Source organism: Ceratosolen solmsi, unplaced genomic scaffold (assembly GCF_000503995.2).
Source record: "Ceratosolen solmsi marchali unplaced genomic scaffold, CerSol_1.0 scaffold6, whole genome shotgun sequence".
Lineage (NCBI taxonomy): Eukaryota > Metazoa > Arthropoda > Insecta > Hymenoptera > Agaonidae > Ceratosolen > Ceratosolen solmsi.
Genome location: NW_011948414.1, coordinates 13,791,119 through 13,808,662, shown reverse-complemented (window position 1 = coordinate 13,808,662; position 17,544 = coordinate 13,791,119). Strand labels below are relative to the sequence as shown.

Sequence of the window (17,544 nt, the reverse complement as noted above, 5' to 3'; positions counted from 1 at the left end):
CCGCGAATCGGTCACGAAGCGCGCCGGCGGCGAGCTCAGAGATTGGTTCGAGTTATGCTTGCCCCTGACTACGGCTGTGACCCCCACCAGTCGCTGCGATTGCACCTGTCGACGCTCACGCCGAGTGAGGATCCGCCCAACGACCAATGGCGTACACAGCCTCCCCTATGCCACCCCCGTAGCTGGAGTTTGAATGACAGGGAAGGGGGGAGTCGGTACTCCGAAAGCCCATCTTTGTATTCGCCAGTTCCGGAAAAGCTTTCGCACATCATTCGTCTTTCTCTCTCCGACACCCCTTACCCTCCCCACCCCTGGTCAATCTAACACTCGACCACGTTCCCCAAGAACGAGACGCATTCGCGTGGCCGACGACCTTGTCTCAGTCGTCGATTCGTAGCCGGCGTATCGAGGTTGCCGTTGAGAAAACCAAAGAGTAGAAACGTGGTTGAAGGCTCGAAACTTAGAGCTAAAAGGGGTTAAAGTGCGAGTGCAAAAAGTTCGCTGAGTAGTGATATCGGGCTCGGTACCGGTGTTTGGTGGATTGTCGGTGATGCTCGGCCGGTGGCGAGCATGCAGCTCGGCCGGTGGTAGATTGCTGAGGCTGGGGCGCTCGTCGTCGTCGTCGTAGCGTCGAGAGGATGCTACCAGGAGAGGTGCGAAAACGCGGAGCTGGAGCACTGCTCGCGGCTATCCTCCTGGGCGCACTTACCGGTCCAACTCTGACTTGCGGTCCTGGACGAGGTGGGGGTCGCCGACCGATATTGCGCAAGCTTACTCCCCTCGTCTTCAAACAGCACGTGCCCAACGTCAGTGAAAACACCCTACCAGCAAGTGGACTAAGCGAAGGGCGAGTATCGAGAAACGATAAGCGCTTTCGGGACCTGGTACCGAACTACAATACTGACATCGTGTTCAAGGACGAAGAGGGCACCGGTGCTGATCGGCTAATGACACAGGTTAGTCTTGTGACTGTTGGCTCAAGTGAAAAGTTGCACTAAGTGTACATTAATCTTCGTTTTCCATACAGTGTTCTGAATTTGCGCGAATATTTAATCGTAAATTATTTATACACATTATTATTATTCACATTCAAAAAAAATATAAATTAAACTATCGACCATTTTCGAAAAAGTGGTCTCTGAAATTTTTGTATCGTATTTACGTTATATCAAAGGCCTTATACTTAAATACGGGATAATTTATAATAAAAGTATAATTTAAACATTTTAATGAGTTTATAGATTAACAATTACTAAATTTTATTGAAGAAAAAACTTATATAAATATATATATATATTCGGTTTCGTAAAAAAATACTGCCGTCGGGAAGTTTTTTAGTGTCTACTAAATTTATTCCATAGAATAGTAATTTATTAAACTTACAATTTTTTAAAATCATATTAATTTAACAATTCCTAATGAATGCGCTGCTTTTAAAAAAATTATATTTATGATTAAATATTTATGAATATTGTAATTTAATATAAAGTTGAGAGGAAAGCGAGTAAAATTATTTACTTTCAGCAACTTAAAAAGAATCAACATGTATATTTCAAACTTCGTTTTATCATCTATTTGTCATTCAATTCTCATGTATCTATAAATCAGTGGCTTTTATGCACGAATTTTCACGTGTTATTATTCTCTAAATAAATCACTTCACTATATAAAGTTACATTGTGTAAACCACATATAAATCATATAAATCATCGCTTTACTTTTGTTTAAATATTACTAAAGAATTTTCTTAAAATTATAACTAAAGATATATATTATAGTATATAGAATATTTTATTTATCAATATATTAAGTTATATTTCAATAGAAAATCGTTAAAAATATGAAGTTTAATTTTACATTTATATTATATAATCGAAACATATAAGTATTGATAAACAAAATACTTAATGAGTTTTATTGATATTAAAATAAATTTGATGTATTTTAGATATTTACATACATATGTAAATTAATTTATTGCCATGTAGAATCCTATTTAACATTTATATTCCATTTATTTCAAATTTTTATTCCATTCTAATCATTTATTTCTATACATTCAAAAATAAAATAAAAATTTTGAAGCATTGGAATGTTGGTTTTTAAGAATATTGCATAGAAAATCAAATTAATTTAATATTACATGGTTTATTAAGTTTAAATTCCTGTTGGAACGAATAGAATACCTTTCACATTAATCTAATTCTATATCTGCATCTGCTAGTATAACACTACGCGATTTTGATTACTGATAAGAAGCAATTCACTGTTTTCCGTGTGTATAAGTGATTTTGAAGTTTGAACCCGCAGATTCGATTTTTGGTAACGTTTTATTGATATGCAAGCAGGTATTCTTAACTCTTGAGACATCCTTTCGAAAATTAACTACCATGTTTAAGCAATCCATTGGGTAGAAAGACAAAGGTTGATTACGAACCAGCAGAACAACTGCGTATACCATCAAAATCTTAGCTTCTGAGTTAATAGTTAGCACGTTGAGCATTGTACACATCCAACTTTCTATTAAGATACATCCTCCTATGCTACTTTTTAAATATAAAGTCTTCACGTGTACACTATTCATACGCCTGTTGCCATACCTCTTTTCGTCATTGTACATTATTACAAAAACGAATTTTAATCTAATTAATGATGTAATTAATGATTTATTGTATAAGATGATAAAAAGTTAACATTATACATTGTAGTATGTACATAAGTATTTTTAATTTTTACGTTTTTTCTTTATATGTATTATAATCATTATAGGGTATTATTTAAACTATAAATTATAAATCTCTAAAAATAAATTTTTATTTATATTTGCATGAGAAATATTGTAATATTGATTATAAGTAGTACATTATTAAGTTTGCAGTTCATAATATATAGTAAAAATATCTTTCTAAAGATGCATAAAAATATTATGACTAATTTAGCAATAACTTAAAATATTATGAACTTATTATTCAATTTTTAATGTATAATAATTTACATTATAAAATTTTTTTTAATATTATGGTTTGAAGTAGATTATCAATTATCAATATATCTTTAGACGGTCTCATAGATATATATTGATAATATAATAATTATATTGTCTTTTTTTAACATATACATTTTTACAGCAATCAGTCTTTAAAAACCTTCCACCGCCCCCTTTTCTTACCGTACTTGAGACAAATATGAGTACAGATATGTATATAGTGGCCTTCTGAATTCAATCAGCCACTGCCTACAAGCTACATGAATGAAAAGAAAAAAGCAGAAGTGCGCTGCAAGTAAATTAAATAAATCAGAAGTAAGAAAAAAACGAGGGATTGAAAAAATTAAAATGTAAACGAGAGAGAGAGAGGGAGATGAAAAGAAAAATAACAACAAAAGCCTGGGCAAGCTTGTGCAATATCCTACACCTTTATCGTATGCGGGCAAAAAGCCGACACAGAAAATAATAATTTGTAAGAGAGAGCATACACAAACGAAGAAATATCACCGGGATCGGGTTATCAGGTGTTAGGATGAAGAGGGAGAAAAAGTTGGTCATACATAGCAAAGCACAGAATAAGTGCACGAGGGACATAAATTAGATTTTCCGAAGTAGGAGAAAATCGCTACGAAAGAAAAAAGTGAAAGAAAAATGAGTTATGAAAAAAATTGTATCCTAGGCACTCGCCAAATCCTTGCGTCGGGCCGCTTACTTAAGCGATTGTGGGTAGGTTTATGACGGCCATAACCGGTGTTTGGTGCGATAAAGCTTCTCCGATTACAGTAAATAAACGTAATGACATTCTCTCTCTCTCTCTCTTCTTCCCCTTTCCCCTATGTATATATATATATATATATATATATATATATATATATATTTAATTATTTATTTATTTTTTAATCTATCTCTTATATTTTTTCTGCTTTTATTGTTTTGATTATCTCTGTTTTCGGAGTTAACTCATTCGTTGGCATATCTAGTATTTCTATGAAATTTTAAAAAGCCTTAGATGTTTTTATTTTATATTTTATATTAAATAATATGCTTAAAATAATCTCTAATTTCTTTAGAAATATTTGAATAGCTATAGAAATATTTTAATAACTATATTTCATAATTTCGTTGGTTATATAAGTTTAACGATTCAAAAAAATATACATCAGAGACATTTATGAAATCGGTAATTAAATAAACCAAATCAGAACAATGAAATAGGTATAAATACTAAAAAATGTTGGAAATTTGTTATATTACACATATATCTGTCTAATATTAACTCACAGTATTAATTATTTTTATAATATACATAATATAAATAAAAAAAACCGTTTTAACTAAATATCCATTAAATAATTTCTGATGGAATTAATGTATTTCATTTTCCTAAATTTATCTCCTTCAATCTCTCTCTCTCTCTCTCTCTCTCTCTCTCTCTCTCTCTCTCTCTCACTCTCTCTCTCTCTTTATATATATATATATATATATATATATATATTTCATTTCTTTTACTTTTTATTCTTTCGTGAAATTGCAATTTTCTGATTCTAGTTAATAAAAACTTTTACCCAAATAGGGTAAAAAATGTATATATGGGAATATAACTTTATTTTTTTAAGAACAAGTTAGTATCAAATAATGTACAAAATAACAGAAAAAATAAATTTTAAAATAACTGAAAAGTAATTCTATAATTAATTTTTATACAATTTAATGTACTTGTGAATTTAATTATTTTTGAACCTTTTTTTATTTCAAAAACAATTTATTAATTTTTTATTTACCACAACATTTTACTTGAGTCATTTTCCTTTTTTTATTTTTATATAATATATTTTATTTAATATAATGTTTAAATAATAAAATTAATATAAAATGCTTTCTGTATTTCAATTTAAAATGTATGGTACTTATTAATAACGTTTAAAATATCTATACTTCCCGTCTGTTTAATAGAATAAATAACTATTTCGATGTATTGTGTTACTATTAGTTAGCACTGTTTAATTATTTACTACGTACACGTATTTGAAAAGAACACATACAATTCAAATGATCAAATCTTTAGTCCTAATTGAAAATATTATTTCAAGTTTAAAAAAAATACAGAAATTGAAATATTGTATCAAATTAAAAGTAACTTTCAAGAATGAAGAATAATTATAAATCGATTTAAAACAAAAGTATGTAATAAACTATTATTTGCTATATGAATGAAAGCTGCTAAATGATTATCTTCTCTTTTGCTTACCTATACCATCTTTTTCTTCAATTTCTTCTGTCTTATTTCTCTATCTATCTATCTATCTATCTATCTACCTATGTATCTACTTTTTTCTGTCTGTCTATCTGTCTATCTGTCTGACTGCCTGTATGTCTCTCTCTCTCTCTCTCTCTGTTTCACACACTTAGCTACAGTATAATTTTTTTTCTTTTTCTATTTTTCTTCTAAACAAGAAACAAACTCGAGCATGCCGATAAAATAACGGGATCTATATACACGTGGCATTTATTTACGTGACACTTACACTACTTTTTATTTTCATTCTCCACACCATTCATAAAGTGCGCATCATCCATGCTGCAGAAACGTATGTCCATAGAACAGATGAACTTCATGGCGCGATATCTGCTTTCTGATAAATATCTTGAGTATATTGTAATCTCTAATAAATTATTATTCAATTTGTATATAAAATGAAGATTAGGAAATACATACAATGTTTTATCCAATTTGTCACTATAAAAATATATTGACAATGTATGAAATAGATAAGATATGATATCTATTAGGATATTGATTTAATAATTTTAAATCACAATAAATGGCATTTTTTGAATCTTAGTCACGAACATATTATTTGAAATAAAATTAGTTTTATTAAAATAAGTATATATCTTAAGAAAATAAAGTTATGAAAATAAAAAAGACTACTTTATATAGTTCATAAACACAAGTAATAAGTAATACGAAGACAAATAAAATAAAAAATAATATAAAAGAGGTGTATATAAAATAGAACATAGTCAGTGAGCTAATGATAGTACAAGATACGTTCATGCTTTGTAGGATGTAATTTACTCGAATTACTGGTAGGCAGTCACAAACAGTAAATCATTTGTATGAGTCTTTTGACTCTATTCGTGCGTGATATGCTAATAGATATAAACTTGTGTGTATGCATTCTTCTTCGATACAATAATCTCGATAAATGTAAGCATTTAAGCTTGACAGATGATGTACTATTTGATTCTACATCATTGCTTAGTATGCAAGCTTAGTAAAAAAAATGCGATTTAATTTGCTTTAGAAAGAATTTACGACCAAGCAGTGATTTATGAAAACTTCTGCGAAACTCTGTTTTTGTTTTGTTAAGTGATAGATCTTCGTTTATTGAAATCTTTTTATTAATAGTTGAGGTTAATAGTAATGGTAAATATGATACTATCTTTTAAACTTGCTTTTTCTTTAATTAACTATACATGCATATACAATTAGAATTAAAATTGTATCTAAACAGCTCGATTATGTACATGAAATATAATAATTCAAGATATAAAATTGTACTTATAAATACTAAAATGATTAAAAAATAAAATTAAATGTTTACAAATTTATTCAAAAATGAACACAACTCTATACAGTATATAACATTATACCCAAAAAGTTTTTTTTAGGACAAAATTATACTTTTGTACAATAATTTAATTGATATGATAAAAACTTAAAAATAGTATTTTAATAATTTCAATTTTTAGATATATATGGTATCTGGCATATATATATCTTATTATTTCATTATTTGTGTTATAGAGATTGTATTTTATATATGAATATAACGAAGCAATGCAACAGACAGCCAATGTCTATTCCAGTCACTGGTCATTGGGGAATTAAGTTTCGTGTTTTTACAAATTTAAATGTATATTATTATCAATACTTTTAATTCTATTTTAGTGATATAAAAATAGGAACATTTGCTTGGTTATGTTTTTCGAATTCTCTATATATTAAAGAAATTCTAACAAATATTTTATTATTTCCAAATTTTAACTAACAAAAATGAATTAAATAAATAATTATAATACTACTACTAGCAATTAATTTTTAATTGAATAGGATGCTTAGATAAGTTTAAAGTATTTTAAAAGAATAATAATGTATTTTAAGGGTTTTCTTTGTGAAAAGTATTTTAAATAATAAAAATTGTGAAATTTCATAATAAGTTTCTTGAAAGATTGTCATCATAATTAGATATACTTAATATAATTGTATGCAACAATAGTGTTTGAAGTTTGCTATTTCTTAATTCAAACTAATACCAAAATTTCAATCAACGCGTGTGTATACATGATGATATATTACAATCTAAACTAAACAATATTGTAATAAAATAATTATGTGTATATGGATTATGTATGTCCAATTACAAATATTAGAATCAGTGTTTTCATGACGCAGGTAGCCATGTATATATGTGTAGAGTGAATCAGAAAGACTTCAATTAAAATACTTAGAAATATTTAAATGACTATTGCTAAAAATTTAATGTTTTATCACAAGTATAAATTGAAGTATAAGTATAGAAGTATGATATAATATTCATAAAAATAATATTATAAAAATAAATAAAATATAATAAAAGCTTTCTTAAATGTCGAGCTTTTTTTAAACATTTATCGATGTATGTTGACACATTTTTCTATTACAATTATTTATTTTATATAAAACTTATTTTAACAATTATTATATTTTTATATTCTAAACTTAGTCACTTTTAATCATAAATGATTTTATATTATAAATGGATAAAATTATTAATAGGCAATTTTTTCAAATTTTTTGTGAATATAAAAAAATTAAAATGTGTATAACATACTTTATTTTATAAAGAAAAATATTATATAAATTAGTTTTTACCTATTAGTAAAATGGAATTACTGAATGTTAGCTAATCAATACGAATAAAATTATTCAATGTAAAAATAATGAAGATGAAAGAAAATGGCTAAAGGCAATAGTAATATCGTTAATATTCAAAAATTCAAAAAAATCTAATAATATGATATAAGTATTATTTATTATAAAATATGATTTAATTTTAAATTAATTTTTTTTTTAAATAAAATTTTAACATTTAACATTCATCAAAATATTAAAAATAATAAATAAAAACTAACATTAGATTTAATAATAATATTTTATTGTAAATGTACTTATTAATTAGAACTTCATTATTATAATAATTAACGGCGAAGTATATTATATTTATAATCAATTGTTTATCAGTTCTCTCGAATATCTTGTTTTATAACAAAAAAGAGAAAAAGGAAAAACGTAGACGAAGCTTTGGGAGATTTTTGAACGAATGTCTGCCATGTTTCACAACTGAAGGAACGAGTAAACGAAGGAACAAGAAAGCAAAGAAACGAAGGAGCGCGAACAACGCGGGGTCAGTCAGGTCAAAAAGAACGTCATGGCGCACTCCTCGCCTATGGCGGACCATCCATGGCTGGTTTTTCTTCCTCTTTTTATTGCTCTCTCCCTCTCCGACGTTCTCTCTTTCGTTATTCGAGCCGTTTACTAACTCCTCCATACGCTTCATCTTTTCGTATGTACATATACTGTACATAGCTTCCTTCGTGATCATCATGAAGATATTGCATTGTGTTTATTAGCGTAGGTCTGAAGGCCTTTAGCAATTCTTGCTCGCATATGCTAGTCTTTTAATATTTTCATTTTATTGATAAATTTCAATATTCTTTAGAAAAATTTAGATCCTATATGGTACATATTCGTATGTTTTACATAAAAAAATATTTTTTAAGAAGTTGTAATATACCGATTACTTAAAATTTGTCCAAGAACAAAATAATAAGAACATTTGATAAAACATATTTCAGAAGAAGCTATTAATGTTTGCTATTAAATATTGAAATTCTTCACGTTATTTATAAAATACCAAATTTCAAAAAGCTGTGATTATACGTAAATATAATGTAAAAATTAAACATAGATATAATGTAAATATACTTTTTAAATTTCTACTCCTAAAATACTTCATAATACATTTATTAAAATGTATTTATATTATAATTATATATTATAAAGTATTTTATTACTTTATGTATAATATGTACATGATTGTATTGTAATACACAATGATAAATTCCTACAATTAATTTTATGCTTTTTCAGTTACCTAAAATTATATTAAAAAATTTATTTAAATGAACATCATAACACTTTGTTTTTTAATATAATTTAATTTTTGAAGATAATAGAAGCTTTACAAAGGCTTGTTCCGAAAATGATTATTCATATCTTTACAGTGTTTTACAAAATGGTCATTAAGTAAGATCGGACCTTTTATATGTTTTGGATAAACTAATGATATAAAACGAACACTTTTGTATGTTGTTTAAAATTAAATTATTATACAATCACTGATGAGTTTATTTAATCGCAGAAGAAAAATTTTAGTTTGAAGAAGTATTTATGGAAAACTTGTCTAGCTATGGAATGAGTGATTAGATAGGTATATATACATCCATAATGTTTATCATAGATGCATCTTTTCTCTTCGGTTCCTTCTATATTATCGTAAAGGCTATCGGCGTTAGCTACGTAAAGTGATCTCCGACAAGGGCAAACCACTTCCTTCCTCTGACTACGCGACCGACGTCTACGCTATCTTCGTTGACTGGAGGATCCGATGACTGGTTTGAGGTTGAAAACAAGGAAGAAAGGGAGAGAGAGAACCAATGATGAAAATTACAAAAGAAGAAAGGATGAAGAAAGATAGTAAAAGTTTCGCACATAATGGCGTGGGAAAGGATTGTATGATTATATAAAGTACAATGTGTCATGCTGAATACTCTTTAGGCGTCTATAACATCGGAGTATATTCCATATGGTTCGATCTTGACACTTCGTACATGACGCTTTTATTTTTAACACGAATGCAATTCGTAAAAAATCAGATTGATCGGATCGAATCCATAAGGATTATTTGTAAATTAGGCATTTTTTGTTTAGTGGCTCATTACATTCATTTTTCAACTTTCTATGCGTTTTTATTCTTACTTTTAACATATCTATACTGTTAATACGATATACATGAGCGTCAAAAGCAGCAATTGTTTGGCACATCATATGTCCCAGAAATGTGTGTGTTCTCTTTCTCTCTCTCTCTCTCTCTCTCTCTCTCTCTCTCTCTCTCTCTCTGTAGAGAAGAAGAGCATACTGAAACCCTATCATATTCCGCCAGATTCTTTCGTGGCTAGATTCATTATTGGATTCTTCCTTTTTTTGAGCTGTTTTATATTTTCTTACTCCTTTTTCTACTGCCTCTGTATGCATGTGCTCACTAGCATTCAGTTTCTCACTCACTAATTTTTTTCGTTTTCATTTTCTTTAGTCATGTGGTTCATTGGGAAGAAATTTGTCTTGAGATGTAGACTGATAAGCTAGCAAAAGATAAATTTTAATTATCAATATTGCATTATCAATTGTTGAATATTCTTAAAAATTCATTTAATTATATATAAAAAACACTTTAAATGACTTTTTAAAAATATGATTACAATATTTCATATACATTAACAATGTATTATTCATTACATTAATTAATATCATAATATAATTATGATTTTTTCGCTAGATACAAATGAATGATTTATAAAATTTATATATTGGATATCCTAATAATTTATTTCTTAAAAATTAAGTACCTAGTAGAACAAATTTATTATTGAATCGTATAAGAAAAATATATTACAAAAATATTTAGTACAGTAAATTTCTCCTTCTCTCTCATTCTTCCTCCTTTCTCCCCCCACCCACTCTATTTTTACCTTTTTTAGTGTCTTGTCCTAGCTTCTGGCTTCAGGTATAATTTATTTCTTCTCTTATCTAGCAAAAGCTGAATCTTGCACTGCCATTAATTATATTCTCGAGAAGAAAAGAGTGCGACAAGGAGGGTGGAAGACCTCATGCTGTAGTAGTGTACGTCATCCCCTTTCGCAGAATTGTGTACAAAAGCTTGAGAATCGAAACAAAGTGTGAACAATAAATGTTTTTCAAATGTGTTCATATTTATTTATTGTGTTTCTGATTTCACTTGTTACATAATTAAATACTAATTAATAAATTTATGTTAGAATGATGTAAAATGTTCTTACATATTTAGGGACATATTGGTAGATATATTAGACAATATAATAAACAATTATAGAATTCATGATCAACAGTATCATGTTATAATTCGAGGTGACAGGAACTTTGCATGCTTATTGCTATTTATATAAACATATCAACGTAATAATACTATTGTTATTTCTTGCATTACTTTTCTCTTTATCCTGCTTACTTTCTATTTTTGGTTAGGTCTCTCTTATTACCTCTCTCTCTCTCTCTCTCTCTCTCTGTCGCTCTCTCTCTCTTTCTCTTTCTCATTTTCAGTTTACAGTAGCATTATCATCTTATATTTATTCAGTATTAATACAAATCTATATACTTGCTTATATGTTCTTACGTTTTCATTTGACGAAATATGTTAAATGTAATTAGTTCACTGTATTACTCATTTTAAAATGACTGGTTTTTCTAAGTAATTTATTTTCTGCATTAATTTTTTAAAGGACTGTTTTATACAAAAAAATTTCTATTTTTAACATTGATTATTAGATTTTGTTTAACGCCTATCTTGAAATAATTATTTTGTTTCAATTTGTAGGGCTGTTGTACTATAATTTTTGTATTTTTCTTATTATTTTGATATAATTTATATGAAAGATTATTATAATTTATATAAAAGAGTACTATAAAGATATTTGTTTAAACAATTTTTTAAATAAAACTTTAACGCTCAAATGATGAAATTATTTCAAATATTTTTATATTATTTAGTAATACAATTTAAATAAAATAATTAAATGCAGTTAATAATATTATAGACTGATAGATTTTCTTGTATTAATAAAGTCTATTCAGAACGTTTTCTTTATTTATTTGGTGTACTCTCTCTCCTAAAATTTCAAAATCTCAATCTCAATCTCTGTTTGGTGTTGAATATAATAATGATTGAATGTTTAGAGATTTAAATGTTTGATTAAAGAAATAAATTAATGTTCCTTAATTGAAATAGTGTATTAAAAATTGTTTCCTTGAAGGATTGATCGTGACTATAGATTATTTGTAAAGCCATTTATATTTTCATAAATCATATATTGTATAGAAATAAAGATATAAAGAATACTCTAAAAGTATAAATAGTGAACAATTTCACATATTCTTATATATATTCAATTAATTTTCGAAGAATAACAATGGTTTTTTCTGTGTTCGTGTATGTTTAATACATAATTTTAGTATCTTTTACAAGTGTATTTGTTTTGGTGCGCGTATGATATCCCATACGAGAACCAATTCTTTTTTGTACCTTAGCTTATTCCTTCATTGGTCTTATATATGTGCATAAGTAGGAAGAAGAAAAATAAAACAAAAATAAAATAAAAATATATTCAACTATGATAATAATACCATTGATAATAAATTTATCGCCAATCCAAACATAAAGTGTTAAACAATTTAGAAGAGTCTTTAAAGTCATTATGAAGAAATATGAGAAATCGGCGAAGAAATTAGCTATTGCTATACAAGATTTATTAATTTAAAAAAATAAAATAGCTTGAATAAAACAATGACTGCCGGATCTATGTCAGGCTTCCCATGTATTTTGAGCTACAATTATCTAATGTCTTTCATTTTCTACTTACTGATTCATAAAAATTTTCGCTAATTCTCAAATAATTTTATATATTCCGATTTAATTGTTCTGTTAAATAGTATAAATCAGCTATTTACATACTTTGACTCGTAGATTACATTTTCATATCATTGCCATATTTTTTCTTTCTATATCTTCATAAAATTTTTAATTAATTAAATTTTCATAAAATGTAATTTCATAATTTAATAATCATATCATCTACTATATAACTATTATAAATTATATCAATATTTAGTTATAATTGATATAACTGTTGTAATAAATATCAATAAACTATATATTAACGTAACCTGTATTACCTTTTTAGTTTATACGTAAAACGTATGCTTGATTAATTTTTTTTTAAATAAATTTTGTTTATTAGTTTACATTATTGAAACGTTGACTACAATGGCATTCATTGGTAGTTGATCATGGTGATATTATACATATAGAAATAGCTGTTGTATATCTTTTATGATATAAAAAAATTGATATTATTAAGAAGCTGGAATGAATATTAAGAAAAGATAAAAGTAACCGTATGAAAATGAATCCTAATTGAAAAACTATGGAGTCAAAATTTAATTAGGCTATATTTATGTTTAAATTTTAAACACGCCATTTCACGAACTCATAACTTTTTTACATAATTATTTATCCACCTCAATTATATCATGATCATTGCATGAAGTGCAACAAATAAATTAATAATTCAAAATAATGATTTGCCGAAAACATCGATTTGCTTCAACTTTCTTTCATTATTATCCTCGTTCTTTTTTTACTTTTCTTTTAAAAATTTTATCTTTTTATATTTATATAATATTTCTATTTTTATTTGCTATTTTTTTTTTACTAATAGGCTTTATTTATATCAATTGTAAATAATTTCATTACTCCATAAGGTAGCAGGCAGTTCAATATTTATAATCAATTAAAAAATATTCTGTAATATTGTGAGAAGAATATATAAATCCACCCTTGATCATTGAGTTATTTGTTGAATAAATCATGCATGATGGGATACTCTTATTAAGATTATTATTAAAGTATGGATTTTGTTGCCTGCACGAAGTTGTTTATTTTCTTATGGGGGGGGGGCGAGACGTCATATATAGTGGAATTGAAAAAGTAGTGTGTAATTAATGGGGTGGTGATAATTTGCTTCATTCAAATAACTGATATTCCCTCTGATGATCTCAATTTCGAGAGAATGTGTCTATTTCCTGACGTGGACAACAAATGATCGAAACACCTCCGGATTATATCTACTTATGACTTTCAGTGAATCAACAGATTATGTAAAGTGTAACGAAAGTTTTGGAGCTTCATAAGAGACTTCGTGCGAATAGTTCCACTTGTCAATTACAATATTAGCAAAATTAATAATAAAAAATCATATTTTGTTGAAGAAAATTGCTCATAATAAATTATTATATGAATAAGTTATCAGAAGATTTCAACCCGAAAGTAAAATTAATTTTTTTTCTCGTTTTGTTTAAGCAATGAATACGCGACCCTAAAATAGCGTAAAATTTAATTACAAATGTGCATATGATGTATAAATAAACAATAATAACATAAAAAACTAAATAAAATTATAAAAAATAATAAAATGAAAAAAAACTTTGTACACAATACAAGGATTAGAATTACTCTTTCTTTTATATAATTTCACACATGTAAGCAATGTAAAATGGACATAACAAATATTAGTGTGGATTACAATTGCAGATGAAAACCTATTCCAAAAAATGTGATCTATTTCTTCTCTCTCCTCTCCCCCTCTATATTATTCATAGTTTTATATAATTAAAAGATAAAATATATATTTCATAAAGAAAATTACAAATAATTATACGCTAATCATATTAAACTCGCATACTTCTATCATCATCTTCTCAATTTTACACTATCAACATTGATATTGAAAGCTTTTTTTTTGTTTTATATAATTAAATATAAGATTTGGATGTAAAAATATTTTTTTTCATTTATATATTAACAAAATTTTATAAAAAAATATATAAACTTTATTATTTATAGAAATCATCTATTTTTTATTTATTAGACAATGATGATAAATAGAATATCACCATTATTAAAACTATTAAATTTTGTACAAATATATATTTTTAGAACAAAGAGTTAAATTAAAAATTATGTTCCTTAAAATTATATTACTCCAACACAATTATGAAATTAATGTAACGTGAATTGTTCTATAATTAAAAAATGTTAAGAATAAAATTAATTGTATACATATATATCCTTTAGTATAAAAATAACTACAAATACATACAATATAATAAATAGCATTTAAACGAATAATGTTTAATATAAAACTATTATATAAATACTTTTTTCTTAACGATTGATCAGATATACACATACACCCATACGTTAATACAATAGAGAGAGAAAGAGAGAGAGAAGGAAAAAGGTGGGTGAGAAGAAGAAAAAGAAAAAATTTTTAAAATAAGGCATAAAAATTAAGAATAACAAGATCGACTTAGGAATGTTAGGTGGATATACCGGCGTCATTCTTCATCAGGGTGTTTCTGCGTTCCCATCATTGGCATTCACAGTAATTAATTTAAGTTCTTGCTCGCTTGTGTGATTTCTTCTGCTGTCATTGCTTATACTTTCTCGAAAGATATCTATACATACCTATGTTTATATTCGTAAGCTTCTTCGAAAAGCTCAGGAAAATGATGCTGAAATATACAGCAAAACAAAATGGCATTCTCGTATAATTATACAACATAAAATGGGTTTTATCATTCCAGCACATACATACGCAATTATGCATGCACATATCAAAATTGCCAGTTAAAAATGGATAGTATGATATTAGTAAGCACATCTGTTTTATTAATTTATCATAAATTTATCTGAAATTTAATAAGGAAAAATTAAATATATAAAATGTACATGACATAAAAGGAGGTATTACTTTTTAGTTATGTCAAATAACTAAAAGTGAATTAATGCATCTCTAGCACTAAAAGAAATAAACATAGTAGGCAGAAAATTGTGTTATCTTGGCGCGTTTTCGATCTCAGCACGCACAGAATCATTTAATCATATATACATAAACAGCGGCGGTGTCTGATTTTTAGTCACGCGCATTACTTTATTCCGCCCTCATATTAGAACTTGGGATCGCGTTAGCAGTACAACAATCTCGTTTAAAGTCAACGTCATCTACATATACGCATAGTCTCTTCGTCCTGTTAAGTGACTTTTGCTGTTTCGTTCCCTCTCCCTTTTTTCCTTTTTTACTTTCCTCGCTTTCGTGTTTTGTTTTGCGTGTACGTAAATTTTGATAGGTATTATTCGAAGTGATTGATGAGTGAGTAAGCACTCGAGCGCGTGGGACTTGTATTATAAGTGTTGGCGCGCTGCCCGGCCGGACGGAAATTGAATGATAAATATCATAAACTCGTTTGCGCAAGATTAATCATTTTCTGGTCCTGTTTCTTATATACTATGCTTGCTTTTAATGCAATCGATTTTTAACGTCGTCAAAGAGTAACTTTTCCATTTTATGCTTTATTTCTTCATTGTTTAAATCCATTATTTTTAATTTTACATCTTTTGAAATATATTCAATTTCCCTAAATATTCTAAACAAGCATTCATTATTAATGAAAAATTATTTTCAAATTAGTAATTATAACTTGATACATCATAAGCACCATCGCTTAGCTATATATTCCTGTTAATGTTTTTGAAATAAATATATATTTTTATATTAGCAGATATTGTAAGAATATGAATTATTTATAATAATATATAAATTAATATTAAAATATACTCTTTATAAAAATATACTCTATTAAAATACACTATCTATAAAAATGTAATAATATCAAAAACTAAATTTCTGTTAAAAAATATTATAGCAGTAATTTGGAATCATAAGTATAATACTAAATAATATAATCTTATTTTCCATGTAAAAAATTTTAAATGCTTACATACTAGCAAGTATATATTTTAATTTTCGAAAACAAATAATTATTTATAATATAATATAAATTTAATGAAATCTTGTTGCATTTACATATTCAATTATATAGTAATTTCTATAGAAAATTATTAATACAAATTTAAATAAATTAAAATAAATAAATCTCAAGATTTAAACATTTATAATTTAATACGTAGAAATATGCACACGATATTTATTGTATTTGCATGTTATTTGTTTAATTAAGATCGTCGGAGTACAAAATGAACTTTATTAGTTTAATAAAAAAATATATTTTTCATACTTTACTTTGGAAAAAATTTCGTAAGTTTGGTTCGTACTAAAGTTGTTAATGAGCCCGATAAACGTACACCTCTAAAAAAGAAAAGAATAAGAGAATGCTAATTATTATAAAGTTTCAATAGTAGAACGAAAAAAACACTTCTAAATTAAGAATGATACTGTTTATATATGAATTATTGTGAAAATTTTGCTTTATAGCTTCATATATTTACTAATGAATTATTTTATTCTTTTTAAAATCTATAACAAGCTTGTCTGTTTTTCATTTCTTAATCGATATATTACATACATATTTACTGCAATATTTAATAAACTTATAAAATAAAATATTTTTTCATATATTAGTTGTTAATTATTTTTTAAAATTTTAAAATTTAAAATCTTTATAACATAGATATAACATAGATGTTTAAAGTAAAGAAATACGTATTAAATGTGTTACATCTTTGAAACAATATATGATAATATATAGTTTTTAAATTATGTTCACAATAGAAAGTAATAAC

The 17,544-nt window shown here is 26.7% G+C and overlaps 1 protein-coding gene across 1 annotated transcript in view; it reads left to right on the top strand.

Moving 5' to 3' along the window:
• The first annotated feature begins 301 nt into the window (after positions 1-301).
• hh (hedgehog signaling protein) overlaps positions 302-17,544 on the top strand; it is a 38,203-nt gene continuing 20,960 nt past the window's right edge. Inside the window, exon 1 of the mRNA XM_011507120.1 lies at positions 302-956. Within this exon, the coding sequence (XP_011505422.1) occupies positions 639-956 (318 nt within the window). The 5' untranslated portion in view covers positions 302-638. The remainder of the gene's footprint in view (positions 957-17,544) is intronic.